Source organism: Tenrec ecaudatus, chromosome 1 (assembly GCF_050624435.1).
Source record: "Tenrec ecaudatus isolate mTenEca1 chromosome 1, mTenEca1.hap1, whole genome shotgun sequence".
NCBI classification, from domain to species: Eukaryota; Metazoa; Chordata; class Mammalia; order Afrosoricida; family Tenrecidae; genus Tenrec; species Tenrec ecaudatus.
Genome location: NC_134530.1, coordinates 255,407,262 through 255,433,390, shown reverse-complemented (window position 1 = coordinate 255,433,390; position 26,129 = coordinate 255,407,262). Strand labels below are relative to the sequence as shown.

The 26,129-nt window shown below is 54.7% G+C and overlaps 1 protein-coding gene across 1 annotated transcript in view; it reads left to right on the top strand.

The window, feature by feature from the left end:
• Positions 1-26,129, top strand: part of COQ8A (coenzyme Q8A) — a 36,696-nt gene that overhangs the window by 5,940 nt on the left and 4,627 nt on the right. The window contains exons 2-6 of the mRNA XM_075531474.1: positions 12,544-12,729; positions 16,572-16,970; positions 17,117-17,183; positions 23,190-23,264; positions 25,155-25,277. Of these exons, the coding sequence (XP_075387589.1) occupies positions 12,553-12,729; positions 16,572-16,970; positions 17,117-17,183; positions 23,190-23,264; positions 25,155-25,277 (841 nt within the window). The 5' untranslated portion in view covers positions 12,544-12,552. The remainder of the gene's footprint in view (positions 1-12,543; positions 12,730-16,571; positions 16,971-17,116; positions 17,184-23,189; positions 23,265-25,154; positions 25,278-26,129) is intronic.

Below are 26,129 nucleotides of genomic sequence, written 5' to 3'. Positions count from 1 at the left end.
AATGTTATGGTTGGGAGGGGGTGTCACCACAACACGGGGAGCTGTATTAAAGGGTCGCAGCATGAGGAAGGTTGAGACCTGCTGGCCCAGAGCAGTAGATGTTCTGCAGGTAAACCTTCTAATGCAGAGGCTGGTTGCACACAGGACTGAGATCTCAGTTTGAGGGGAGCTTGATGGTGGATTATGGTGCCATTCCTTAAAACAGGGTGCTGGGGGAAGGAGGAACTGGTTTGGGGGAGATGGTGATACTGGTTTTAGACATGATGGGGTTGAGGTACTTGTGGGACTAAGTTTTCTAACTTATTTTCATCCATGTATAATGGGAATATGCTCCAACTCACCCTTTTTACTATGGGGTTCTGCACATTGGACACCTGAGGCAGCCACTAGCACAGCTCCTTCCTCCTTCCGGCCGGGCCTCACCCTGCTAGCTTTTCCCAGAGGGCTGTTTCCTGGCTGGATGCTCGATGAACCCCCGTGGCCTTGGTGAAGCGGGGTCCTGCCTCTTCACCTGCCGTGCTGTGGTTTCTGGGGGCTGTCTAGAAGGGGCGGGGCCTGCATTGTTCTGCACGTCATTCTTTCTAGATCCTGCTGGGAGCCCGGTGGCCTAGTGGGTTATGAGTTGGGCTGCCCACCTTAAGGTCAGTAGTTCCAAACCCCTAGGGGGAAAGAAGAGGCTTTCTAGTCACGTGAAGAACCCAGAGGGGCAGTTGTACCCTGTCCTACAGGGTCACTGAGTTGGAATCACTCGACAGCAGTGAGTTGGTAGCTCCTGCTAAATACCAGTTTTCCTGTGTGACCATCTGCACTCCGTGAGCGCCTGGCCCTGTCCTGAGCGCAGCAATGGAGGCCCTCACGTCAGTTGTCTCGTTCTTTGGGAGGAAGTGCAGAAACGCAGGCTCACAGAGGGCACCCTGCATCCAGGCCCTTTCTGTCTGTCCTCAGTATGCTCCCTGTGATGCCTGGAGTGTCAGGGCCAGGTGGCAGTGCATTTGCCATCCCGTGGGCTGCTCAGGGGTCATGGGCACTGTTTTACACAAAACATTTAGCATCAAATCTGAAGCCTAGGGGTAGGGCAATGTTCGTTGTCATCCTGGTGCATTTTTTGCTTGGCACAGGTCCTGGTTCCAGGACGATGAAGGTAAGGATCAAGCCCCCATTACCTGCAGGTCGCTACTCTTTGGCACAAACATCAGAATTCTTGTGTTTGTCACTCTCCTGAACACATGGACAGCAAGCACCTGGTGAAGCAGTTGCTGGGCCCAGTGTTAATGGGTCAGGCTGACTGAGGTTTGTGCTTAGCCTGGGTACATTAGAGAAACAAATCCACAGAAACTCATGTATAAGAGAGAGTTTTATATAAAGGTTAAGTGCGCATCAAGAAAACATTCCAACCCAGTGCTGCCCAAGCCCACAAGTCCAACATTAACCCATTAACCCTATGTCCAACACCAATCCACAAAGTCCTCCTCCATCTCACAAAACACACACTCTGATGCCGACTGCAGGAGGAAAGCCAAGTCAGTGAATGTGTAAGCATCTCAGCGCTGGCTGGGGTCTCCACACGGCTGCTCCAGCACCCAGGGCTGCATCGGGGTAGGTCTATGTGGCTTCTCCTTGGGGATGTCTTGCAGGAAGTGAGCCTTGCAAGCTGAAGCAGGAAACTGGCTAAGGCAACTGCACCCTGGTCCGACTATCAGAAATCAAGAGACCCGCGAACTAGAAAGACGAGGCTCACTGAGCCATTTATCTCTCCACCCTTCAATTAACCCCACATGTGTTTATCGGCCAGGTTGCCACAATAAACTACCTCAGTGCTCAAACCTGCATGCAGTTTGTGTGTATGAGCTGGACAGATGTGTCTTCTGAAGAACAACTACCTGTGGACTTTTCTCCGCCTCTTTCCTGTCAATCTTTCTCAGAGACAAGGAGTAGCTTGAAGAGAAGAAACATCACCACATGGTGGTGTCTGTATATTTCCCTGGTGCTCAAAGCTCATACTCATACATGCGAAGCACCCCCCCGCCCGGGTTGATTTGGCTCTGGGTTCTAGAGGAGGGGACGAGGTAGGTAGAGAGTACCCAGGTCGAGACTCCCACTGATATTTGACTTTTGGCATGGAAAATGTAGATCTGGATAAGAGAGGTGTCTTCTCACTAGGAACTTACCATCCATGCTGGGATCGGTACATCTCTACCAGACGGTGCCTTGACCGTAGAAGAGTATTTCCCAGGGTGGGCAAAAGGTGGAAGGCCAAATATTCAGCATTTCTTTCTAGCTCTTGGACACCCAGTGTGCTCTTCAGTTGGGGGGCCCTGCCTTTGCCCTTTATTTGTGTCTGGGACACATCTGGTTCTAGAACAAGCTTTGTCCCCCTAATGGGTGGGTGGGGTTGCTGGTGCTGAGGTGCATGGACACACGTTTCAGGGTGGACCTTGCTGTGCTTCCCTGCTGTGGTCTTTTGAAAATGGTGTTGACCTGGGCCAGGTTTGGTATGTGCTTGTCTCTGGTCTCCCCGGGTGGTCGGAGGGAAGAGCTGGAGCCTGGAGTCAGAAGGCATGGATGGGGAGCTGGGGGGTTTGGGGAAGAATACTTAACCTTGCTGAACATCAATGATTGGGGCTAATACTTACTCACAGGGAGGTCGTAAGGATTAGCAGTAATATAGAGTGACAGGCACACAGAAGGGAATAATAATTAGCCATCCTTGTTGTTATTACTCTTTCACCGAAATACTGAATCCGAAGTAAGTTTTTGAAACATGACTATAAAAACGAATTAGATGTGTTTTAAAAGGAGGGTCTCCACGTGGGCATCGTGTACAGTGTGTGGAATATAAAGTGTGCTCGGTGATTGTTTGAATGTTGCACAATCCTGGGAGAGAGGCATGTGGGAGGATGGGACATCTTTATGTTGAGAGTTGACAGTTGTCTTCCCCGTGCAGTGCTCCAGAGCCCAACAGTGCTTAGCACTCAGTGCAGTTTGTGGAGCTCACTTTAGAGGGATTGTCTGAAACTGTTCTAGGAAATAGTTCCTGACCCCAATCCAGTGATTAGCTTTTTATAAAACAGTCACTGTATTAGTTTCCTGTTGCTACTGTAGGATGATTATTTTACTGTCCTGGCGCTCAGCAGTTCAAAATGGCTCTCCCTGTGCTAAAATCCAGGTGCTGACAGAGCTGGGGTGCTTTCTGGTGACACTTGCCTTTTTCAGCCTCTAGAGGTCGCCTGCAGACCTTGATTTGTGGCTCCTTATGTGTGATTGTGTCTTTTTAGCTTCTTGCTTCTGTTCATGTTTCCTCTTCCTAATGCTGAGCCTCTTGTCTTTTTAAAAGGGCCTGGTGAACACATTGGGCTCACATGAGTAATACCCCATTTTGAAATCTTTTTTTTCCCTTTTCTTTTTTTTCACATTTTATTAGGGGCTCATACAACTCTTATCACAATCCATACATATACATACATCAATTGTATAAATCACATCCTCACATTCCCTGCCCCATTCTCAAGGCATTTGCTCTCCACTTAAGCCCTTTGCATCAGGTCCTTTTTTTCCCCCCTCCCTCCCTGCTCCCCCCTCCTTCAAGTGCCCTTGGTAATTTATACATTGTTATTTTGTCATATCTTGCCCTATCCGGAGTCTCCCTTCCCCCCCCTTCTCTGCCGTCCATCTCCCAGGGAGGAGGTCACATGTGGATCCTTGTAATCAGTTCCCCATTTCCAACCCACTCACCCTCCACTCTCCCAGCATCGCCCCTCACACCCCTGGTCCTGAAGGTATCATCCACCCTGGATTCCCTGTGCCTCCAGCCCCCATATGCACCTCTGTCCTATCCAGTCCTGCAAGGTAGAATTCGGATCATGGTAGTTGGGGGGAAGAAGCATCCAGGATCTGGGGGAAAGCTGTGTTCTTCATTGGTACTACATCACACCCTGACTGACCCATCTCCTCTCCAAAACCCCTCTGTGAGTGGATCTCCAGTGGCTGACACTTGGGCCTTGGGTCTCCACTCTGCACTTCCCCCTTCATTCCCTATGATATATATATATATATATATATATATATATATATATATATATATATATACATACATATATATATATATATATACGCACACACACACATATATATATACATATCTTTTTTTTTTTTTTGCATGATGCCTTATGCCTGGTCCCTTTGGCACCTCGTGATCGCACTGGCTGGTGTGCTTCCATGTGGGCTTTTTTGCTTCTAAGTTACATGACCGCTTGTTCACCTTCAAAATCTTTAACTTACTCAGATCTGCAAAGTCACTTTTTACTATAGTCACAGGTTCCCAGGATCAGGATGTGGTGTCTTAAACTCAAGCCCACTGCCTTTGACCGTGACTCGTAGCGACCCTAGATGGCAGAGCAGCACTGCCATAGCCTTTCCCGGTCTGTAAAATCCCACCTGTATGACAGCCTAGAACTGCCCCATCGCCATTCAAGTCTAAATTGTTATGGCCGCATCCTGCCACATCTTTCTCCCATGGAGTGGCTGGCTGTTGGGTTCAAATCACCAACATCTGGTTAAGAACCGAGAGCTTTAACTACTGTGAAACCAGGGTTGCTTGCACTCACACTTGTAACTTGTGGGGGGCGGGTGTAGGGGAAGATTTAGGATCATTAGAGATGAGAGCCTGCGCACAGAGAGCTTATCATTTGAGGAGAAAAGGCCAACCAGGCCCTGCCCACTCATAGTGACACTAGAGCATCGAGTAGAACTGCCCCATAGGGTTTGTGAGGCCATCAGTCTTTATGGATGCAGACTGCCTCGTCTTTCTCCCTTGACAAGACTGGTGGGTTTGAACCAGTGACCTGTTAGTAGCCCAGCACTTACCCCACCGTGCCACCAGGGGTCCCGGAGAGAAGAGGGTATGTGTAAAAAGATAATTGCGAAACAGGGCAGGATCTGGTCAGCATGGGGAGATGTAGAACAACTACATGCAGTAGAATCCTGTCAGGTGTTTGAACAAAATAAGGGAAAACTTCATGGTTTAAATCAGGAAAGGTGTTGGGCCAAGGAGACCAGAGACACTCATAAATGTTTAAGAAAGAGCTTTATATCAAGAAATGATTGTATATGAGGAAAACATCCCAGCCCAGTCCAACTCAAGTCCACAAGCCCAATACTAGTCCATACGTTCCTCTTCAGACTCACGCAGCCACGTGCAGTGTTACAGAATGCAGGCCTGGCACACAGTCATGTGGATCCAAGGAAGGTCAGTGGAAATGTGGCAGGGCTCTGCAGCTCTCAAGGTGGCCAGCAAGCAGGAAGGTGAGTGGGGAGGGAAAGCGGAAGTCTCCAGGAACCTCCTTATGAGAAGGACAGACCCACAAGGAGGCCTGATTGGCAGGTTGGACTCCACCCCTACACTATTATGCTGCTTCAAGTTGACACGAAATTATGTAACCACCACAGTGTGTGTGAGGGCTGTATCCTTTATGTAATCATACTTTCTCAATCTGTATGCTGAGCAAATGATCCAAGAAGCTGGACCGTGTGAAAAAGAACGAGACATTCAGATTGGAGGATTCGTTACCAACCTGCGATACACCGTGCCACAACCGTGCTAGAGCAGAGGATTTGAAGCGCTTCCTGGAGAAGATGAGAGACTGGGCTTCCATGTGGACTACACTGGGGCATGCTCGAGAGTGCCAGGAGACCCCCAGCAAGCTGATGCTGCACTGGGGTCAAACACAGCCGTGCTCGTTAGGACTGTGCAGGACCAGGCAGTGAGTCAGAGCACTGTGTGTCAGGTTGCTATCAGCCAGTACCAGCTGCCACTGAACAACAACTGCACTAGCCTGAGCTCAACTGGGATTCAGCGTTTGGAGGAAGGAAGGCCAGTTGTGTCCTTCAATGAAGGGCCAGCCTTAGGCAAAGCTGGCAGCCCTGCTGTTTGCCTGTGCTGAGTGATTTCCCCCCCTCCCCCACCTCTCTCTTGAGAAGACCTGTTGAGCCTCTGTCCCCAAATTGGGATGGCCATGCTTCATCTGCCTGGCATCCCGTTCGGAGCAGTTGTCTTCTGACGAAGGACAGTGGGTAAGCAAGGGCAGGGTGCTATTTATAACACAGTGACCTGCCTCCAGATCTCTGCTCAGCCTCCTCTGGAGAAGTGCTCAAGGGACGTGCAGTGGTGTCTTTGAATTAACATTTGCATGAATACTTACGTTATAAAATTTAAGACTAGATAGTGAAGATTGTTCTTATATAATTTGTTTTCTACTCTAAAATAGTGCATGTTCTTTGTAGAAAACGCAAAGAAGGGAAGAAAATTAAAAAAAAAATCTGTTATCTCACCACTCGGAAAAATATTGTTAAAAGTTTTACTCTCTTTCTCAATCTGTTATCCATTCATCCATCCTCCCTCCCTCTCTCTGATTGCCAAAAGCTAGACTTTGACCCTTTGGGGAGATTGCAATTCCACTCCAGATATACTTACTGAATCGTAACCTGCCTTTTAACAAGATCACCAGGTGATTCTTCGAGAGTCTCAGGTATTCCTTGGGTCTATAGATAGGTGTCAGTTAACAACGACAACACTTTCTGTAGCGCAGGATTGCATTTGGATGTTTGGGGACACCGTATTAAAACCCGAGGAAAGGCAGTTCTGGGTCTTCCTTGCTGATGCTGCGACTGTCAGCGGAGCTTGGGGGAATGGGCTTCGGCGGTGGCAGCAGCTGAAAAGCCAGTGCAAGTGGTCAGAGTTCCTCCAGCCCTGCCTGCTGCTCTGTCTCCCATCCTGTGAGCCAGACAAAGCCTAAAAGCCCACACCCAGAGCCATGCCCTGTGTTTCACCAGCCTGCGCATCTGTGGTCCAGTGCGGCAAGAGTCTGGTCTTGAGTCTCTAAAACCAACCAATAACAACAAAGACCTGTTGCTGCCAAATCAGTCATGACTCATAGCGAGCCCACAGGACAGAGCAAAACTGCTCCTTAGTGTCCCCGAGACTAAATCTCTGTGGGAGTAGACAGCCTCATCTTTCATCCCGAGAGAAGCGAATGGGTTTGAACTGCTGATCTTACGGTTAACAGCCCAACATTTATCCCACTGCAGGGGGCAATGATAACCAAAAGGAGAGCTGTTTTCCCTTTAAAACAAGACGACACTCTGAAAACCAAACCAAACCTTATGGTTCTCAACCTTGGTGATGCTGCACCCCTTTCATTCGGTTCCTCATGTTGTGAAGACACCCCACCCCCAGCCGTAGAATTATTTTCATTTCTACTTCGTAACTGTCATTGTGCTGCTGTTGTGAGTCGGGCGACCCCTGTGAGAGGGGCTGCGACCCGCAGGTTGAGAACCACCGCCCAGGGGACCACAGCGGGACGTTGCCTAAAGGAACATTAAGTGACTTGTATGCAATAAGTTCCCGAGGATCTTGTTAAACGGTACATTCTGACTCAGTATGTCTAGGGTGGAAATGCAGATTCTCAGTAGGGTCAAAGCAGATGAACTGTTTCGAAGCCCTGGATTCTCGGTGTGAGCCAATCCCAAACATCGTAGGCGTTCCCCAGCCGTGAAGGGGCAGCTGTAAGTCTGATCGACCAGCGCTGTACCCAGTGAAAGCCCAGGCTAATGTGTGCAACTGTTCACTGAAAGTTGGAAGTTTAAGTCCACCCCAAAGTCCTGACCATCCGTGCCTCCCAACTCAGCCCCTGACACTCCAGTGGGGCACAGCTCTACTCAGACCGGGGCGGCCGGAGTTGGAGTGGTGCTGGCACAGTGCTAGGCACTGCTAGGTACCAGAGGTTCAGAGGAAGGCGAGATGTGGGGCCCACGGGGGGAAGCCAGGTCCCCAGCTAATTGAGAGTGTGGTTCGGCTGCGGTGGTGGAGCAAGGGGCGCACTAGGGAAGGCTTTCAGGAGGTGGGGTGGGGTGGGGAGGGGCAGTGTAAGTTGCAGCCCAGTGAGGGCACAGGGGTTGTACCATGCATATGGAGAGGCCGCAGGAAGAAGTCCCGTGGGTTCCAGGAGTTGGGGTCTAGAACACAGAGCGAGTGGGCAGCCATGGGAAGTGGGAGGCTGAGGGTGCAGAAGCCCGGGAGTGATTGGATGGAGTTTCCCTTTTAGACTGCTCGCTCTGGCAGTGGAAGCTTGGGACGGGTGAGCAGTGAGGAGGGCTGGGGAGAAGTGGGCAGTGGCGGCAGCATTGCTCAGGGTGGGGAGCCCTGTGAGGGCGGGGCGGTGGTGGTGAGGTCTGTTTAGGACACGTTGAACCTGAGGTGCCGGTGAGATTCCCGGGGTGATGTGCACATAGCTCAGGGGAAGCAGGCTTTTCCTGAGATCTGTCTGCAAGGTGTCCCATCGTCCGCTGTTTGTCATTGCTCAGCCCTGTGCCCGAGCCCATCGCTGTGTGAGTCCGTCCCGTGGAGGGGCGCCCTCGCTTTTGCGGACCCTCTCTTTACCTTCCTAGCCCAGGGTCCTTTCCTGTCCACGGCTGTTCCTGATGATGGCTCCAGAGTGAGTCAGCCCAAGTCCTGCCGTCCTCCCCGCTAAGCGGTATTCCGGTGGCATTTCTTCTGAGACTGGTGTGTCCGTTCTCTCTGCAGTCTACAGCAGGGTATTCAGTTGTCTGTGAGGCACCAGTTTTAACACATCAGCGCTTTTGTCTTTGTACATCATCCAACTTTTGCATGCAGATGAGGCAGGTGGCAGATCATGGCTCGAGCCAGCCTTTTTTCCCTCTTTGTACCCCATAGGTGCTCCCAAGCACGATGCTTGTCCTCCATATCTACCTCTTCATTGGCCTGTACTTCCCGGCCAGCACCTCCACTGCCCCCTCCTCAGGGCAGAGGGGCAGGCCTTCCAGGAGGGACTGCCAAGTAGGCTTACAGTCGCCAAGTTCCAGCTTTGTGTTGCTCTCTGGCTAGGGCCTGAAACCTTGTGTAAGAGCCCACAAGGTGAAGTGGGGGTGGGGTAGAGATGATTCCAGTACGGGCCCTGCGCTTGAAGATGAGTCGTGGGGCTAAAGGGAATGTAATTTGCCTATTACATGAACTTCAGGGGCTTTTACTTATTTAAATAGTGACGAAATATTTCCAGGTGCCTGGCTCTGGGTGCATTCCTGGAAAGATTGTGTAGCACCGTAGTGGAATAATTGAATTAGGACCCACACTGAGGTGCTAATAAAGTAGAAGTCGGATTTTCAAGGTTCAGCTTTTGAAAACCAGAATATGAAAAACATCCTGGAAAGGTATTTCCTTGGAGCAGATTGTCTCTCTCCTCTCTAGGTGGAGGTGCCCTTGGGAAAGAGGTGGTGCTGTGTCCATTAGAGTGTGAAGGGGGAAAATGAAACAAGACGGGGAAGGGATTGCTCTGGCAGCCGGGCGGCTGGGGAGGGGTAGGGGCAGTGCCTGCAGTTGATGGCCCTGGTTCTGGCTGTGGGTTAAAATACGCATCTGTGGGGAGTCACTTACAGATGATCAGTGTGAGCTCATGAGCAACATGTGTTGATGGAGAAAGGCAGACGTTTCCCCCAGTGAGTGGCGGAGCACATTTCTGGGATCCTCCCTGTACGTGGACAGGAAGGACCTCCTTCCCGAGGGGCTGGCACCAGTCTCCCCTCCCAGGCGGGACCCCTCCTTGCTCAGGGGCTTGGAGTCCCGTCAGTGTGACCGTCCAGCCTTGTAGGTGGAAAGAAAGGCAACGTGAATGCAGGCATCCCTTGAAGGCAGTCTGGGTTCAGTCCCCGGCCCCCTGGATAAAGGACAACTGCCCCGACCGGAGCCACACGGACGTGTCGGTCCCCAGGGCGCAGAAAAGCTGTGTTCACACTCTGGTCTGACGCGTGCAGTACCGTGATGAGAATGCGTGTGCCGAATTACTGAAGTGTCACGGCTGCTGGGAAAACGGGACCGACCGACTTGCTCGAGGCAGGACCCTCTGGCCTCAGTGCAGTGTCTGCAAAGTGCAGCACATTGTAGGCCTAGTCTTTTTATAGACTTTCCCATTTTGGAAACGTGCCATTTGATAGTAGGGCGCGTGCACTAAGTCTTCGGCGCCTGCAGTTGGTGGACTTCTGAGAGAGTCCGTGGCTGCTTGCAGTTCCCGGATCTGTTGTTCAGTTTTCCTACAGTCCTTTATGACCGGGTTGTCCTTGTTCTCTTTTAAAGCATCACTGTGAACTGACGGAGGAAATCCTCTTCTTTCTTCGTCATGTTTAGCGTCCTCATGCTTTGACCCCAGAAGAGTTAGGACTGGACTCTGCTCTGTACGATTGCAGTGGGCAGAACCCTAAATGGGTTTCAAAAACTCCGCTCCTACGAGTGGGCCCATCACATCTTCGCAGGTCAAATTGGCAGACAAGTCACTGACCAGCTTTGTTCCAGCGAAGCTCCAGGACTTGGGATACCTTGCAGGGAGAACTCAGGTAGACCTCGTTTTAGTCTGAAAATGGCGCCTGAGTTAGGTAGGTCTTGCCATACTTGTTTAAGAGCCGTGGTGGTGCAGTGGTTAAGCACCTGACTGCGAGCTGGAACATCTGGCGTTCTGGCTGGAGAAGGTGACCACCAGCTCCTGCGAGACCACAGCGTCTGCCGTGTAAACGCAGCCTGACAGCAGTGGGTTTGGTGGGGTTTCCAGATCCATTCACAGTTCTCAGGAGGATTTGGCATCAGCAGGCCAAGTGAAGTGCTAGAACCATAGGGGCTTGTGGCCCCAGGGAGACTCCTGTCTTGCGGTCTGAGTTGGATGCAGGGGTGAATCCAAGGTCAGGGAAGACAGCACTGGGCGACAGAGATGACCTTGTAGCCACCAGCAAGACTTCTGCACTGATCCACTGGGTCCCCTGCCACCACCGCGTATCTCCTTGGACCGCTTTCGAATCCCTCCCCGGAGCGCAGTGGACCTTAGGCCACTTCCTTCTCTTCTCCTCTGCTGTGGGTGCTGACAAAGTGGGCCTGATGTCGGGGCCAGAGGCAGGGCCTGGGCAGGCATTGGGCGATGGCACTAGCACATTTGGACAGTGATCCCTTCCTTTCTCCCCAGTTCAAGCAGCTTCAGTGTGGCTTCAGGCCTTGTTGACTGTCATAAAGTGCAGGAACCTGGAGTGGGTCCAAGGTGTGAAATGGCACTGGGTGATAGACTGAGCCAGCCCCTCCCTACCTCCTCTGCTGCCTTTCAAGGGCATGGCCACCTTCCAGAAGCCTTGCAAAATGAGAAAGTAGCAAGCATGCCTCAGATCATCCTAAAGCAAGATGAAAAGTCAAAGCTGCGTGGAAGCCCGGTGCCTGGGAGCGGTCCCTATGTGTTGGAGAAGAAGGTGTTCTCTGAGGGTGGGCGTGGCCCCTCCCCCCCCACCGTCCCAGGCCCCAGTGGGTTTTGCTGTCACTGTGGTTCATGTTCTCTTAAAGAAGAAGGCACTTTCTCAAAGTTGCTGGCACCATGTCCAGGAGTCCCTGTGGTGGGCCGGCCGGGCTGCTGCTCCTGGAAGGTCGGGTGGGAGTCCCAAGCTTTGGTTTAGGACGCTGGTTAATGCGCTTACGTTCCCTGCTTGCCCATCTAGGAATGAGTGTGACCAGAAGGCAGCTTTGTGAGGACAGGCCCCTCTCCCTGCACCTGCTGTCCTGCACCTGCCTCCACGGAGGCCCCGGCAGGCCCCCTTCAGGTCTGCCTGCAGCCGGGCCTTCCCCAGCTCTCTTCCAGCTCTGCTTCCCTCTGAGACTTACACCAGATCCCTGCCCCTAGCTCCCCTCAGCTGGCCAGTTCCTCCGGCCTGCTGCAGGCTCGGGTGATGGCCAGCACGTGCCCCGCCCTGTGAGCGGCTTCTGTGTACAGCGGCTTTCGTGTGACCCAGTGGGAGTGTGGGTGCGTGCACACACACACAACCCCTCCCCTCACTGGCCGGCTCTCTTCTGCTGACGCTGCTGGTTTCCGGCGCTGGTTGGGATCTTACAGTTCCATTGCACTTTGCCTCTGGAATGCTGTTTCAAACACTGTTTGAAACACTTTGCCTCTGGAATGCTGTTTGGCCTCGGGAATGGTTGAGCCGGAGGGCAGGAGGGAAGGGGCCCTCCAGCCTGCAGTGGCTACTAGAGGCTGCCCTGGGCGTGGGGAGCGGTGGGCAGCCCTCGCACCACCCTGCCACTCTGTGGGGAGCTGCTGTGGAGCTGGGATGTTCTCTCCCACCACACAGCTTGGGTGCAGAGGAATGCGCACCGCCCCAGGAGTCAGGGTACCTGGTTAAGTCCTGGTCCCCCGCTTGGTAGCTGTGAGCCTTGGGCAAATCATGCTGCCCCTGTGCGCCTCGCTGGGGCTGCTGTATGGCCGGGCAAGGTGTGTGGGCAGCGTGGTGCGGTGCGTGGCGCACAGCACTGGCTCTGTGGGCATGGCCGCCCCACGCATCTCTCCCTCTGCCCGGGTGCCGGGGAGTGGCAAGGGTCACTTAGAGCCCTTCTTGGCCCTGAGCCCTTCCTGTTTTCCCTCTGCCTGGATCAGAGATGATTGGGGACAAGCACATGGTCCCCTTCTGTTGAGCGTTTCGTTCAAGCTGTGACGGTTGCCTCCTCTTTTCCAGCCCCAAAGGATGGCTGCCATGCTGGGGGACGCCATCATGGTGATCAGAGGCCTTTCCAAGCTGACCCAAGCCGCCCTGGAAACCCACCTGCAGCACTTGGGCCTCGGCGGGGAGCTTGTCATGGCTGCCAGGGCCCTGCAGTCCACAGCCGCAGAGCAGTTTGGCGTAGTCTTTGGGAAGGTGCAGGTAAGGAGGCTGCCCTGCTGGGGGGAGGCTTGGTGTTCTTGGTGAGCCAGGGTGTGAACTGGGCTTGGCTGGTGGGTGCCTCTCGTGTGATGCTGTGGCTCATTTCGTTTACCTGTAGCATCACAGAGCTAGAAAGAGCTGGGGGTGGCTAAGCTGAATGACTGGTCCCTTTATGCAGAGTTATAGTTTGCAATCTTTCCCAGCTACCTACTCAGGCCATGCCTCAGGCAAAGGGGGAGACTGGGCCCACCTCCCGAGCTTCAGGAGTTCCTGGTGGCCCCCATTGTCTGGTGTAGGTGAGGTTAAAGAAATCACAAAGAAATCATCACTTGTCTATCTGGTGGGTGGGTGACAGTTGCTCTGTGATGCTTCTTTCCAGAGTCACTTGTTGAAAGCCCCTCCCTGGCTTCTTTGGTGGTTGTTCGTGTGGGGGGCTGGTTTCTGGAACCCTCCCTGGGTGACCTAGGTGGCATGGCCCGGCTGGGAAATGCAGGTTTTATTGGGCATTTCACTTAACATTGAGCCACTCACAGGAACTCATGGCCATCTGCCTGGGCCGGGTTTCCAAGGCCCTTCTTGCCCTGCCTGCTGCCCCCTGCCATTTTGCTGAAGGCCCCTGGACAGACAGCCTGGGGCTCTGGCTTTCCCAGGTGGCACTGGCATAGCCCTGCTGAGGCCTCTTCATCTCTGACCGCCCTTCGTCCCCACTGTCGGGGAGAAGGTTGCCCTTTGTACCAGGGCCAGAAAGCTACTGTTTCACCGTCCCAGGGGAGAGGTGGTTTTTTTGTTCTTAGGGTTTTTAAAAAATAAATCATTTTACTGGGGGCTCTTACAGCTCTCATAACAATCCATACATCAGTTGTATTAAGCACGTTTGTACATACGTTGCCATCATTTTTAAAACCTTTCTTTCGACTTGAGCCCTTGGAATCAGCTCTTCTTTTTTCCCTCCCTCCCCCACCCTCCTACCCTCATGAACCCTTGATAATCTATAAATTATTATCACTTTCTTACCTTACACCGTCTGCTGTCTCCCTTCACCCACATTTCTGTTCGTCCTCCTGGAGTGGGGGTGGGGGTTACATGTTGATCATTGTGATCGGTTCCCCCTTTCCACTCCTTCTCCCCCACCTTCCCCCTTCCCTCATGGTATTGCTACTCCCGTTACTGCTCCTGAGGGGTTTATCTGCCCTGGATTCCGTGTGTCGTGAACTTCTCTCTCTACCTGTGTGCATGCTCTGGTCTAGCCGGGTTTGTAAGGTAGAACTAGAGTCACGATGGTGGGGTGGGGTGGGGGGAAGTATTTAAGAACGAGAGAAATGCTGTGTGTTTCGTCAGTGCTATACTGCACCCTGGCTGACTCGTCCCTTCCTTGTGAGCTTTCTGTGAGGGGATGTCAGATTGTCTCCAGGGAGAGTTTTAAGCACAAAGAGCACTAAAGATGTGATGGTGACCAGAGCCTGCTGTAAGAGGGCACTGCCCACCTGGGTGTCACCTTGGGCAGTCGCTACAAGGAAGGGGAGGGGGCATCTGTGTGCTCCTGAGTCTGTGTGTGTTTCAGTGGGTCTCTGCATGCCTGTGTGTGTGTATGTGCTAAGCGTGTGCATGTGTGTCTGTGTGGGCCTGGGTCTCTGTGTATATCTCTGAGGCACCTGCATGCCTGTTTTCATGTGTTCACGTGTGTGTCTGTGTGTGTACATGCTATGAGTTGCTCTGTCTCCTCACATCTCCATTTCTGTTCAGTGCCTGGCTGACCTGCACAAAAACACAGGTGTGCTTCTGAGCTTAAGAACTTCACGCTCTCAGACCTCTGGTCCCTGCTCAGGCTTCTAGACCCTAACCACACCCCACCGCACCCCAACCCTCACCCTGCCTCTCCTGTGTGGGACGCTTGCCAAGAGTCCTTCCTATATCAGTCCCCGCAAACATGCTTTCGGCTTCGGGAAGTGTTCCCTTCCCGAACCTCATCTGCGCCTCTCCTTGCCCCAGGAGTGAGGCTGGCCTCGGGCTTCTCCCTGTGTCTCAGCTAAGGAAGTGGATGCGAGGCAGCCCCAAGGGGTCGAGGTGTGGACAGGCCTGCTCCTCTTAGTCCCTCGGACACGGGGTGATGGTTCAGCACCCCAAAGGATGCATGCGAGCTGTGTGACCGCATCCAGCTTGCTCCCACTCATGCCCCGCACAGTTAGAATTAGACTGCCCTCTTCCTGGCGGGCCCTGGTGGTGCAGTGAGCTACGCACAGAGCTGCTAACCCGAAGGCCGATGGTTCAAACCCACCAGCTTCCCCACAGCAGAAAGAGGAGGCTGCTATCTACTTTCATAAAGATTTAAAGCCCTATCCTAGGGCTTCGCTGTATGTCAGAATCGACTCGATGGCAGTGAACCCTCTTCCTGAGGGGCCAGAAGGGCAGACACCTCCAAGAACCTGAGCCCCTCCGGCCCTCCAAGTCTCTGTCCCTGTTATCACTCAGCAGACACGCGTCAGGGGGTTGCGTAGCCACATCAAGCTCGATGGCGAGGACCCCGGCAGCGCTCTCAGGAGGGGTGGAGTCAAGGGGGCCATAGCCCCGACTCTCCCTCGGATGGCGCTGCCTCTTGAGAGATGCTTGGAGAGAGTTGCCCCCAGATGGCCTGGGGCTCTGCTACCCCATTTGCAGGCTGTGGATTCGACTTAAGTATTTCAGCTTGCTTAGCCTCAGTTTCCCATATGTGAAATGAGAGTGACAGCCAGTGATAGCCAGTCAGAACTCCTCAGCTCCCAGGAGAGAGAGTGGGAGAGTAGAGAGAGTGGGCCTAGGTCTACACCCATGAAGTCTGGGGAGCTCAGACGCCATGGGCATTGGTACACGTCCGTGAGAATCCAGGAGCCCGGGCCGCTGACCGCCCTCAGGAGTTCCCACTTTTCCAGTTACAGCCTCCTTGGCGCTGTTTCTCTTGCCCTGTGAGGTCTTCATTTGGGGCCCCACATCTGTGTGACTATGGGCAGCCCTGTTTGAGATGAGGAAGTAGCAGAGGGGTCAGGAAACTCACAGCCATTCAGAGTTCACGAGCAGAAGGAACCCGACTCTCAACAGAAAAAATTCCGCAAGAACAGACATGTATTTACCCCCAGTTCTGGAGGGCCCCTCCTTGTTTCTGGGTGTGGAGGTGGGCCCTTCCTTGGCAGCCGTCCCCCTGCCCCAGTCTGCTCTGCTATAGCTCAGAGTGATTAGGTGTAGAGCCCACCTTACACTGGTATCTATCACCCAGTGAGCACAGTATAGAAACTCTATTTCTAACAGCATCGTGTCCTCAGGAATAGACGCCAAGATGTTGGGGCAACACCATTCTGCCCAAATATCCACTCCTTGTTGTCGTTGGTACCCCAGTCCCTGTTACAAACCATCCTGTGAAAGCCTCTCCAAGGGCCCACAGATTAAGTCAGCAGTCGGCGCCTGCCTGCAGTGGGGGCTGGGCTCCCCAGCCTGTTCCTGGTCTTGGGCTCTGCTTTCCCTTCTCAAGGCTGCCTATCCTTGTCTAGCTTGGGTTCACTCTCCCCACACCCCTCTTTGGCTGAGATTTCCAGGCGAGGCGCTTACTCCCAGGGGTGCTGGCCCTTCTGTTCCCCTCACCTGGCCCCAGCTTGCTCAGGACAGAGCTCCCTGGCCCCATGGGGTGGGCTGCGGGGGGGGGGGGGGGGGAGGGGCTGCATGCAGAGGCAGGCTGGCGCCTGGGCTTCTGGGCCAGGAGCAGCGTGGTGCCTCCCTGAGCAGCGGCAGTGTGCTGCCTTGTGCAGGGGTGAGGGACTGCTGCCTCTCCTCCCCTCCCCTCCCCTCCCCTCTGAGTGCTGTGTCTGTCCCCGCAGGATCAGGAGAGACATGAAGAGCCATATGCTGAGAGCTTCGACGACCTGGAGGCCGAGTTCTACTTTTCAGGCGCACAGGCCGAAGGAGACTCTGCTGGTCTCTCTGCTGACCGGCCCTCCCCATCGCCCCGGGATCAGACCTGCAAGGAGGGCCCGGCCCCTGCCTATGTGACCAGTGGACCCTTCAGCAACGCTGGCTTCCCAGGCCAGGCCGCCTCCCCCCTGGGCCGAGTGAATGGGAAGCTCTTTGCAGACCACCAGGACCCATTCTCTGCCATGAGCGCTCAGCGAAGGTTCTTCCACCAAGACCAGTCCCCTGTGGGGGGCCTCACGGCGGAGGACATCGAAAAGGCCCGGCAGGCCAAGGCGCGCCCGGAGGGCAAGCCCCACAAGCAGATGGTGTGTCCCAGAGACCTGAGGGACGGGGCTGTCTGGCAGGGGTCAAAGAAGGCCTTTTGGGGGAGTGGGCTGTGAGGCCGGCAGCGCTGCTGCTTTTGTGAGCGGGGCCTGTTTGCTGATCCCATGAGCTCTCTCTCTTCCTGCAGCTCAGTGAGCGAGCTCGGGAGCGCAAGGTGCCAGTTACTCGGATTGGCCGGCTGGCCAATTTCGGAGGTAAGGTGCCTTTTGTACTCGGCCCTGAGGGCCCTGGACAGGGAGGGCATGTGGAGGTGGGAGACGGTGGGGACCCAGTGGTCCCCTGTGTGGGGCGTTAGAAGTGGTGGCAGCGAATGCCCTTGTGTTGGCTATGGGGGACTGTGCTCCCCAGTGTGTTCCACCGGTGGGTGGTCCAGTGACTGGAGGGGCTCTGGCTGTGCTGACCTAGAGTTGAGGTGCAGGTGATGCCCTGCCCGAGGGGCCGCTTTAACTGCTTTCCGTCCACCCTGGCGGCATTGTGGTAGCATTCTGCAAAGAGGAGGGCAGGGAGTGAGCAGAAGTTTTGCCTTGGGCTTTTTAGCACAGACCCGTGACCTGTCCCCGGGACCAGCTGTCCCAGGCCTGCAGTGCAGCAGTGGCAACAGGGTGCCGTGGCCGACCTATCCTTGTAACACGCATTCCAACCCTCTGTGGCCGGGGAGCCTCGCTGTGCTGTCCATTGGAGCTTCAAGTAGCCAATCAACCTGTCATTCTAGACCAGTGGGTCTCAACCTGTGGGTCGCGACCCCCTGGGGGCGTGTCAAACAATCCTTTCACAGGGGCCACCAATTCATAATGGTAGCAAAATCACAGTGATAAAGTAGCAATGAAAATAATTTGGTTGGGAAGTCACCACAACATGAGGACCTGTGTGGAAGGGTCGCGGCATGAGGAAGGTTGAGAACCTCTGGTCTAGATGTTTTCATATATGTGGCATCATCTAATTTTGGTCCTTTTATGGCTACATAATATTCCATTGTGTGTCATTGCCACATTCCGATCATCCATCCATCTGCTGCTGGATGTTAAGGTTGCTCCACCTTTTGGCTGTTGAATATGGTTGTGAAGGTGTATCTGCTTTAAAATATACATACATACATACATACATACATACATACATACATACATCTAAAACTGCTTTTCAAGGAAGTTTACACAGCAAACCAGACTCTCATCTAACACCGCTACACTGTTTGCCCAGTGGTTCTGCACACAGCTGGCTCCGAAGCCCCACTGGGCAGTTTTTCATGTGCTTCGGCTTTGTCAGCATTTGTAGGCAGGCTGCCCTGGTTCCAATGGTCTCTCTCCCAGGCCTTCTTACTGTCCCTCTTGGCCACTGGGTCTGATGGAGAGTTTTTTGTAAGGCAGCACAGTACTCATAGGTGACACTGTTTGATCCACCACTCTGTCACTGGCGAAAGGGTGACCTCATGGAATAGCGTGTGCTCAGGCCTTTAGGAGCCCCGCAGGCAGTGAGCTCAGGGAGTCCTCCGGGCTCGCCCTGTCGAGTAAGTCCCGACTTTCTAAGAATGTGAGTGTGCTCCTGTTCTCTCAGGATCCACCTGCTGGGTCCTTGATCCGAATGGTCCTCTGTCGATTGTCCCTGGTGCTACAGGGCACGTGGGTCTGTCCTTGTCACCTGTATTAGATCTCTAGGATCTACAAGAAGGGGCATTGATGGATTTTAAGGTGATCCCAGGTCTAGTGTTTTGAGAAAGTACCCTACTATTTTCCGTAGTGGCTGCACCTTTTGGAATCTCACCAGCAGGGATAAAGGTCCCAACGCCTTACATCCTCACTAGCATTTGTTTCGTTTCATTTTTTTTTTGATCAGCATCACTTATTGGAGCTTAATCTGCATCTCGAATGGCTTATGATCATGAGCATCTTTCCATGTCTATTGATCACCTGAATGCCATCTTTGGTGAATGTCTGTTCGTGTCTCTTGCCCGTATTTTAATTCGGTTGTATTTTTATTGCTGAGTTGTTGAAGTTGTCTACATATCTCACAGGTTAATCCCCAACACACATATCATTTCTAAAGACTTTTTCCAGTGGTTATTGGCTTGACTTTTTACGTGCATTTGCTTGACGACATCATATTATCATACCTGTTACATATTTACTGTCAAGATGTCTCTATTGAAAGCACAATCTCCTTTTCAGTGATACGCTGAGTATCAGTGAGACCCTTAGGGTGGGGTTTTTGGGGATGCCACTGTAAAGTTCACCTGTTCTCAGTAGGTGCTCCAAGCAATACAGTTAACGACAACAACTTGATTTTTGGCCACTTGGCTCACATACTGGCTTTAGGTGAGTGCTTACTTACAAGGCCATATGTAGCAATTTTTACAGTGAGTCAGTCAGCAGTCTCATTATTTTCATTCTGGTTTTGTTTCGGTGTCTGCCTTCCTTCCCCCTTCTTGCCTTCTCGCCGTCGTTGGCGGGAGACTGCTGAATGTGACTCATGTGGCTTCTGGAGGCTCGTCAGTTCCAGGTCCGTGGGGTCAAGTGTCAGCTAGGCTTGTTATTCAGCGACAGGGGCTGATGAACCCTGAATCTGCAGGTTAGATAGCAGGCTGTTGGTTCACAGGCTGTGAAGCTGATGAAGCCACGGTCTGCAGGCAATATGGGGGGCGGAGGGGTCAGATGATGACAAGCAGGTTGCAGGACCCAAGGAAAGCAAAACTTGGGAGCTTTGTCGGAAGATTATCTGTACGGATGCCTGCCTCCCCCAGAGGAGACTTACAGCTCCGTGGCTGATCACATCCTGGAGACAATTACATCATGTCACAAATGGAGGATGTCTACATCATCACATACTGCCGGGCCCCTTGGATGGGACAAGAGGACCAGGAAGATGGCTGGGCAGTGTCCAGGCTCCGTGGCGTGATACCTTGTGCGTAGCTAGCCATTCCACCTACAAACCTGTGTTAGTGAGAGCCGCTTCAGGCCATGTGCAGGGACTCGCTCTGCTCCTCCTTAGCAGCCAGCGCCCTTGGGGTGCTCCCTGCTCCCAAGTGGGGAAGATTCGCTGGACAAGCGCCCCGGGGAAAGGGCGTGAGAGCCCAGCCCCTGCTCTCCCGCAGGCACCGTGCCCATCCCGTGTTCTCTGCAGCCCTGTGGGTGGTGGTTCTTACCTGCAGTTACAGATGAGGCGGCCGAGACTGCAGCCAGGTGTTCATTGGTGACTAGGACACAGGTCTCTGTTGTGCGAAGGCCCAGTCTGCAGCCGGCACAGGGCCGGGCTAGGTGTGGGCCGCCCACCGCCCCTCCCTGCTGGCACACTTCTGGGAATGGAGCCCTAGCTCGGAGAACTTTGGGGGACACTCCACGGAAGCTTCCTCCTTCCCTCCTGCCTGCGGGTGCCGCACTTTCCCCACCCACCCTCCCCCTTCTCTGTGGGGCAGGTGGGCAGTCCAGCTAGTGGTAGAGAAGGTGGGCTGAATTAGTAAAGGATTCACTGGAATTACTAAAGAGCTTCTCGCAAGGAAGTACCCTTGTACCCCTGTACCCTTTCTGCATGCACCTCCCTGTCTTGTCCAGTAGGAGGAGCTCTTGGGTGTCACGTGGTGACTGCTGCTGGCTCCTTAGGTTCTCTTTGCCCCTGCACCAGGGGAATGCCCTTGAGCCTTGCTCTGTAAACATGCCCAGGGCTTCTGGAAGGTAAAGCCCAAACCACAAGGGACATTTATTTACATGCTCCTGTTCTTAAGTACCTTTCACCCAGGCTTCTTACTAAACTATCCTGCTCGTGGGGTGGTGTTTTGGTCTTCGTTTTCTTTAACCTCTGGTATATCTGTGCTAGAAGCCAAGTGACTGCTCAAGGGAAGGCCAGGTGGGGCCCTAGTGACCTCCAGCGGTGTCTGGCCCAGCCGAGGGCTTGGGCTCTGAAGTGACCTCAGCAGACCTTCCGCCTGGGATGCCTGGCCCAGCCACTCCTGCCTTCCCCATTTCCTTGAAGGCCCGGCCTCCCTTTGTGAGAGAAGCGCCAGCCGCTTTCTTGGAATGGTTGGCACTGTGGTGCAGTTGAGGGAAGCCAGGGGCCTGACAAGGGGCTGTAGAGGCCGTTCTGTGAGCTTCTCCTCCAGGACTTGTCGGCAGCCTAGGCCAGGTCTGGGGCCGCTGCGGGAGAGACCTGCTCTGTCCCCGGCAGCAGAGAGCGCTGTTGGTGCTGTCAGGACGGGGAGGCGCCACGGCCCAGGTTGCTCATCTTTCAGGCTTGCCATCGGGTACCACTAGTTCTTGCTGAAAGGAGGGCCAGCTCTGCCCTCTTCCTGCCTTCATCACGGGTCTAGGGGCAGGTGGGGTTTCCAGGGCAGGTGCCAGGCTGGCTTGGGCTTGTGCCCACCAGCCTCAGGCTGAGCCAGTTGGGCCTGTCTTCCATTAGCCCCCAGGGTCCCAGCTTGGCAGTGGCTGGCCCTTTGGAAGCACAGGGCCACAGAAGGAGGCTGAGGCTTCCCTGGGTGTACCTTTAGGTGTTTGTTTAATGCCATTCCTTGCCCTTGGAGAGCTTTTGCAGTGCCTGGAGCCTAGAAGTGACTGAGTTTGATGGAGCACTTGAGAGCTGGGCAGCTGTGTGGTATGGTACGGTATGGTACAGAATGGTGTATGGGTCTGTGCGTGCATGTGTGGGTGTGTCGGGTGGAGAGGACCACCCCCCAACACGGGCCAGGCTGGGCGATCTATGCACCATCTGCTTCTCTTGTTAAAGCTTCGTCTTTAGACCGGCTCTGTCCAGAAAATTCTAGACACAGACCTCGAAGAAGGTCGCTACAGTTTGAAGGTCATCTCTTTTGCTGAATCGAATGGTGTGCCGGCTAGGGTGGAGGGAGCCAGGCGGTGGGGCATTCGTGTGTAATCGGGGACTGTTGCTCCTAGCTCTGTGTCCTTGGGAGGTTGGCAAGGGTTTTGAGAAAACCGCTCCCCGCCCAGTTCCATATTCAGTGTCCTGTAATTCTTTACGGGACCAGAAAGCCTCATCTTTCTGCCAGGGAGAAACTAGTGGTTTCAAACTGCTGACCTTGCGTTTAGTAGCCTACCATGTAACCACTCTGCCACCAGGGCTCTCCTGCCACAGTTTAGGAGGCACCAGCTCTAGGGAAGGCTGTATTCTGTCCGTTCCCAGGAAAGGTCCTCATTTCCATTTGACGTCTGTGGGCCTGGCGTTCCATGGAAAATTCCATGTGTCTTGGCATCGGTCTGCCCCTGCATCTAGGAGGTTCCAAAGGACATGCTTTCCTCCTGACTTCTTACCCACTGGTACTAAGGGCTCGCTTCTCTCTCCTTCCATCGCTTGTAAGATGAAAGGCCACACACCCCAGGGAAACCCCTTTAACATCCTCCTACCAGGCTGTGACCCGACTGAGGGTATTGCATCCCTCCCTCTAACCCAGGTGACTTGATTCCAGTGTGGAAGATGATCGCATCGTCACAGAACTGCCAAATTACATCCTGATGTACCTGCTCAACCACCGTGAACCACGGCACAGCCAAGTTAACACTGGCACCCACCCAAGAGTGGCCAGGGAGAGCCCTGGGCTTTCTGCCTGACCTGGGTAGCTCTGAGCTCCTCCTGGTCTTATCTCTGCCTTGAGCCTCTTCTGGGTAGTCAAGATCATCAAATGACAGACTACCATACAGATGAGGTTATAAGATTGCATTTTGGTTATAAGATTGCAGAAGAGGAGACCGGGCCTGTCTTGAGCCAACTGTCAGTGCCTGCTGTGTCCTGGCAGGCAGCCGACAGGGTCGGGGCCTGTCCTTTCTGTGTGAGGGCTCAAGAGCCCCCATGAGTTTGGACTGGGGGTACCGGATACTTTCCTAAAACCTTCTGACTCTGCCCCTCCCCACCTGCTATGGTGGTGCCTGCCTTCCAGTTACGAATTGAACCTGAGAGCTCTAGAGCCCTAAAATCTCTGCGTAGCCTCAGAGTGGATCCCTGTGTCATGAGTTTCAGGACAGGCCTGCAGCCTGTGTTCTGTTTCTGTGGCCTGTGCCCCTGGAACAGCAAAGGTGATGGTGGGGATGGAGGAAGAGTTTTGCCAAAGTTCTTACCTGGAACCCAAAGTCAGTATGCCCTCTTCCCACCTTCCCTTCCGTTTCTTCTCCCAAATGCTTGAGAGTGTGTGCCAGGGCCCGAGGTGGGCACATGTGAGTCGGCAGCTGCTGCCCGGGGCTGACTGCCTACCCTCCTCCCTGCAGGTCTGGCTGTGGGTCTGGGCTTTGGGGCACTGGCTGAAGTTGCCAAGAAGAGCCTTCGTCCCGACGACCCCTCAGGTGAGCAGGCTCTTGACTGGGAGGGTGGGTGCCACAGCTGTTCAAGGAGGGTTGGCACCAGGGGCCACCACTCCAACTGCCCTGTGCAGATGGTGTGTGGAGCGTGACACTATTCAAAGGACAGATGGGATTTACCAGAATCTATAACTACGTACTTGGCTGCTGAGTGAAGGGCTAGAACCTTGAGGCCACCCAGAGGCCCCTGGGAAGTAGAGTCTCTCCTGCTTCCAGAAAATCAGCCATTGAGAACGCTGGAGCGGACCCAGCGGTGGCCGGTGTTCATGTGTGTCCATGTGCGTGCATGTGTTCATACGCAAAGGCTTGAAGGGGTTGCTCCCTACTGGCCTGTGTGCTCCTGAGCCCTGTTTGGCCCACGAAGTTGCGTTCCTTAGCTTGAAGCTGAGACTGGGCCCTGAGCTCGCCTCCTCTCCTGGTCTTGCTGCCCCGGACCTCTCTCAGGGCGGGCTGGCCTCAGGCCTCACTGGGCTGTGCTCAGAGACATGTGGCTGCCTCTGTGCGGACAGACGGCTAGGCCCGGCAGTGTGGGTGATGGGTAGCACATGCCCTCTCTGAATGGGGGTCAGCTCTCTTGCTCCTGCTGGTTCAGGTGGCCCACTGTGAACCTGGAAAAGGCCCTGTAGATGGCCCCGCAGGGCTTGGGGGTACTCATGAGGCTGTGAGGATGAGGGGGGCACAATAGAGCCCCCTGCCCGCCTCCTCCAGGCCTCTTGTGTGTGAGTGGGCCTGGAGAGTGGGGCGCTACTCAGGACAGGCTTCCATGTAGCACACAGCTGGCCTCTTCAGGGGACAGGAGCTCATTCTGCTATCCCATACCTGTCCCTGAACACCGTGGGGGGGTCCCCACAAGGAGGACTCCGTCCTGCCTACACGCAGCTTGCTGGGTGGCCCTTGCCCCATAGCCTTCCTGACGGCAGGGCACGGGATCCGAGCCATGCAGGGAGGATGCCTGCAGCGTGCCCTTGGAAGAGGCCTGGCGGAGGAGGACTTAGCGGATAGGTAGTTTTAGTGCGGTCCAGTCGGCTGTGGCGCTGAAGTTTGGGTTTCTCTGGCATGAGAGCCCTGCCCGCCCAGATGGCATCCCTCTGCCCTAGGCTGCCCAAGCAGGGAAGAGGGCATTCTGGCTCTAGGGTCATAGCTGCTGCCCTTTGCCAGGGACCGCAGTGACTAGCTCCCTGGGCAAGGAGGTTGGGGTCCAGGGGCTCAGGTGCCGTGTCCCTGGAGCCTGGCCACAGTGGGAGGCCTGGTGCTTGGACAGGAGGGAGGCCTTTCCTTGGTGGTAGCGCATAGGCTGAGAAATAGAGGGAGCCAACTTGCTGCACTACTGCCCTTCTCCTCAGCCCTCCCAGCGCTGGGCTCTGGCCCTGGGTGCCTGCTGTCCCCACCCCTGCCTTGACAACTGTGGGAGGGGCCCCGGCTGGGGGCTAGCCTGGCAGGGGCTTCTGAGCGGAGATGTAGAGGGGCTGTGTGCTGTCCTTGACCCTGTGGGCCTCTCCTTGCAGCTGCTGACCACCCCACGTGGCAAATGTGCAGTAACCCTCTGTCCAGTGTACCTGGCAGGCCTCCCCAGGCAGCCGGGCTCCTCCAGTAGCCTGGGGAGAGGAGGGTGTGGGGCGTGGTTCCAATGCAAGGTGAGCCTGATGGGCGCCTGGGGCAGGGAGACGTGTAGTGCCCGGCGGCCTGTAGCCAGCGTGGGGACAGGAGGGCGTCTATTGGGTGCCACTGCAAGGCTGTGGGCCATGTGGGACAGGGCCCCTAGTAGGCTGCTCGCCTCGTACCCTCCAGCTGCTCCTCCACGGGGCTGAGCAGGGGTGTCAGGACCTGCCTGAGGGACTCGAGCAGGAAGCCGGGCTAACTCCTGCCTGCCTGCAGGGAAGAAGGCCGTCCTGGACTCCAGCCCCTTCCTGTCGGAGGCCAACGCCGAGCGCATCGTGAGCACGCTGTGCAAGGTGCGGGGGGCCGCCCTGAAGCTGGGCCAGATGCTGAGCATCCAGGGTGAGTGCCCAGGGCACGGGGGACCCGGGCGGTGCGGGGGCAGGTCCAGTGAGGGACGGCCAGGGACTGGGCTGGTGACGGGTGGGGCCGAGGCGGCGGGATTTCTACCCTGATGCCAGTGGTTGGCGTCACGCACAAGCACCTTGCAAGAAAGGCCTGGTGGTGATCTTCCAAAATACTAGCCACCGCGGAGCACAGTTCTGCGCGGGCACACACGGGATTGCCGTGACTGGGGACGACTCAGTGGCAACTGGCATTTGGTGTTCAGACGGTCACTAACGTAGGCTAGAATGTCGGTGTGGTGTAGAAAAGCCTTTGATCACCTGGCCAGTGCCCTCATTCAGACGCGTGTCCAAAGGCGAAGAAACCACACAGGGAAGCCCGCTTGCAGGCAAGTGGCCTGGGGCAGACGAGGAGGGGTTTACTGGACGCTCACTGGGGTCGGCAGTACAAGCCCGCCCGCCTGCCAGCCCTTGCCAGAATCTCTGGGGCAGAATCGACTCGCTAGTGGGGGGCGGGTGTGTGTGTGTATTGTTTTCTGAATGTATTTTTTAGACATAATCTCAATCACAGCTTCCCAAATTTATTTGGCCTACTGAACCCTTTTCAGAACAAAAGGGCACCCTCTTGGTAATTAAGACTGTAAGTAAGCTCTCCCACCCACTGTGGGATCCACTGGCTTAGAAGCCGTCCACTCCCATCAGCCGTCTCGGTGGCCCCCAGCCGCGCCGCGGCCCTCCAAGGCCGTCACCCTGAGCCCTGGGGCTGAGGCTCTGGGGGCCAGGTCTCACCTGCAGCCCCCACCACGCTCTGGGCCCGGGACTCTGTCCCTGTGCGCTTGCCCCTTGCTTG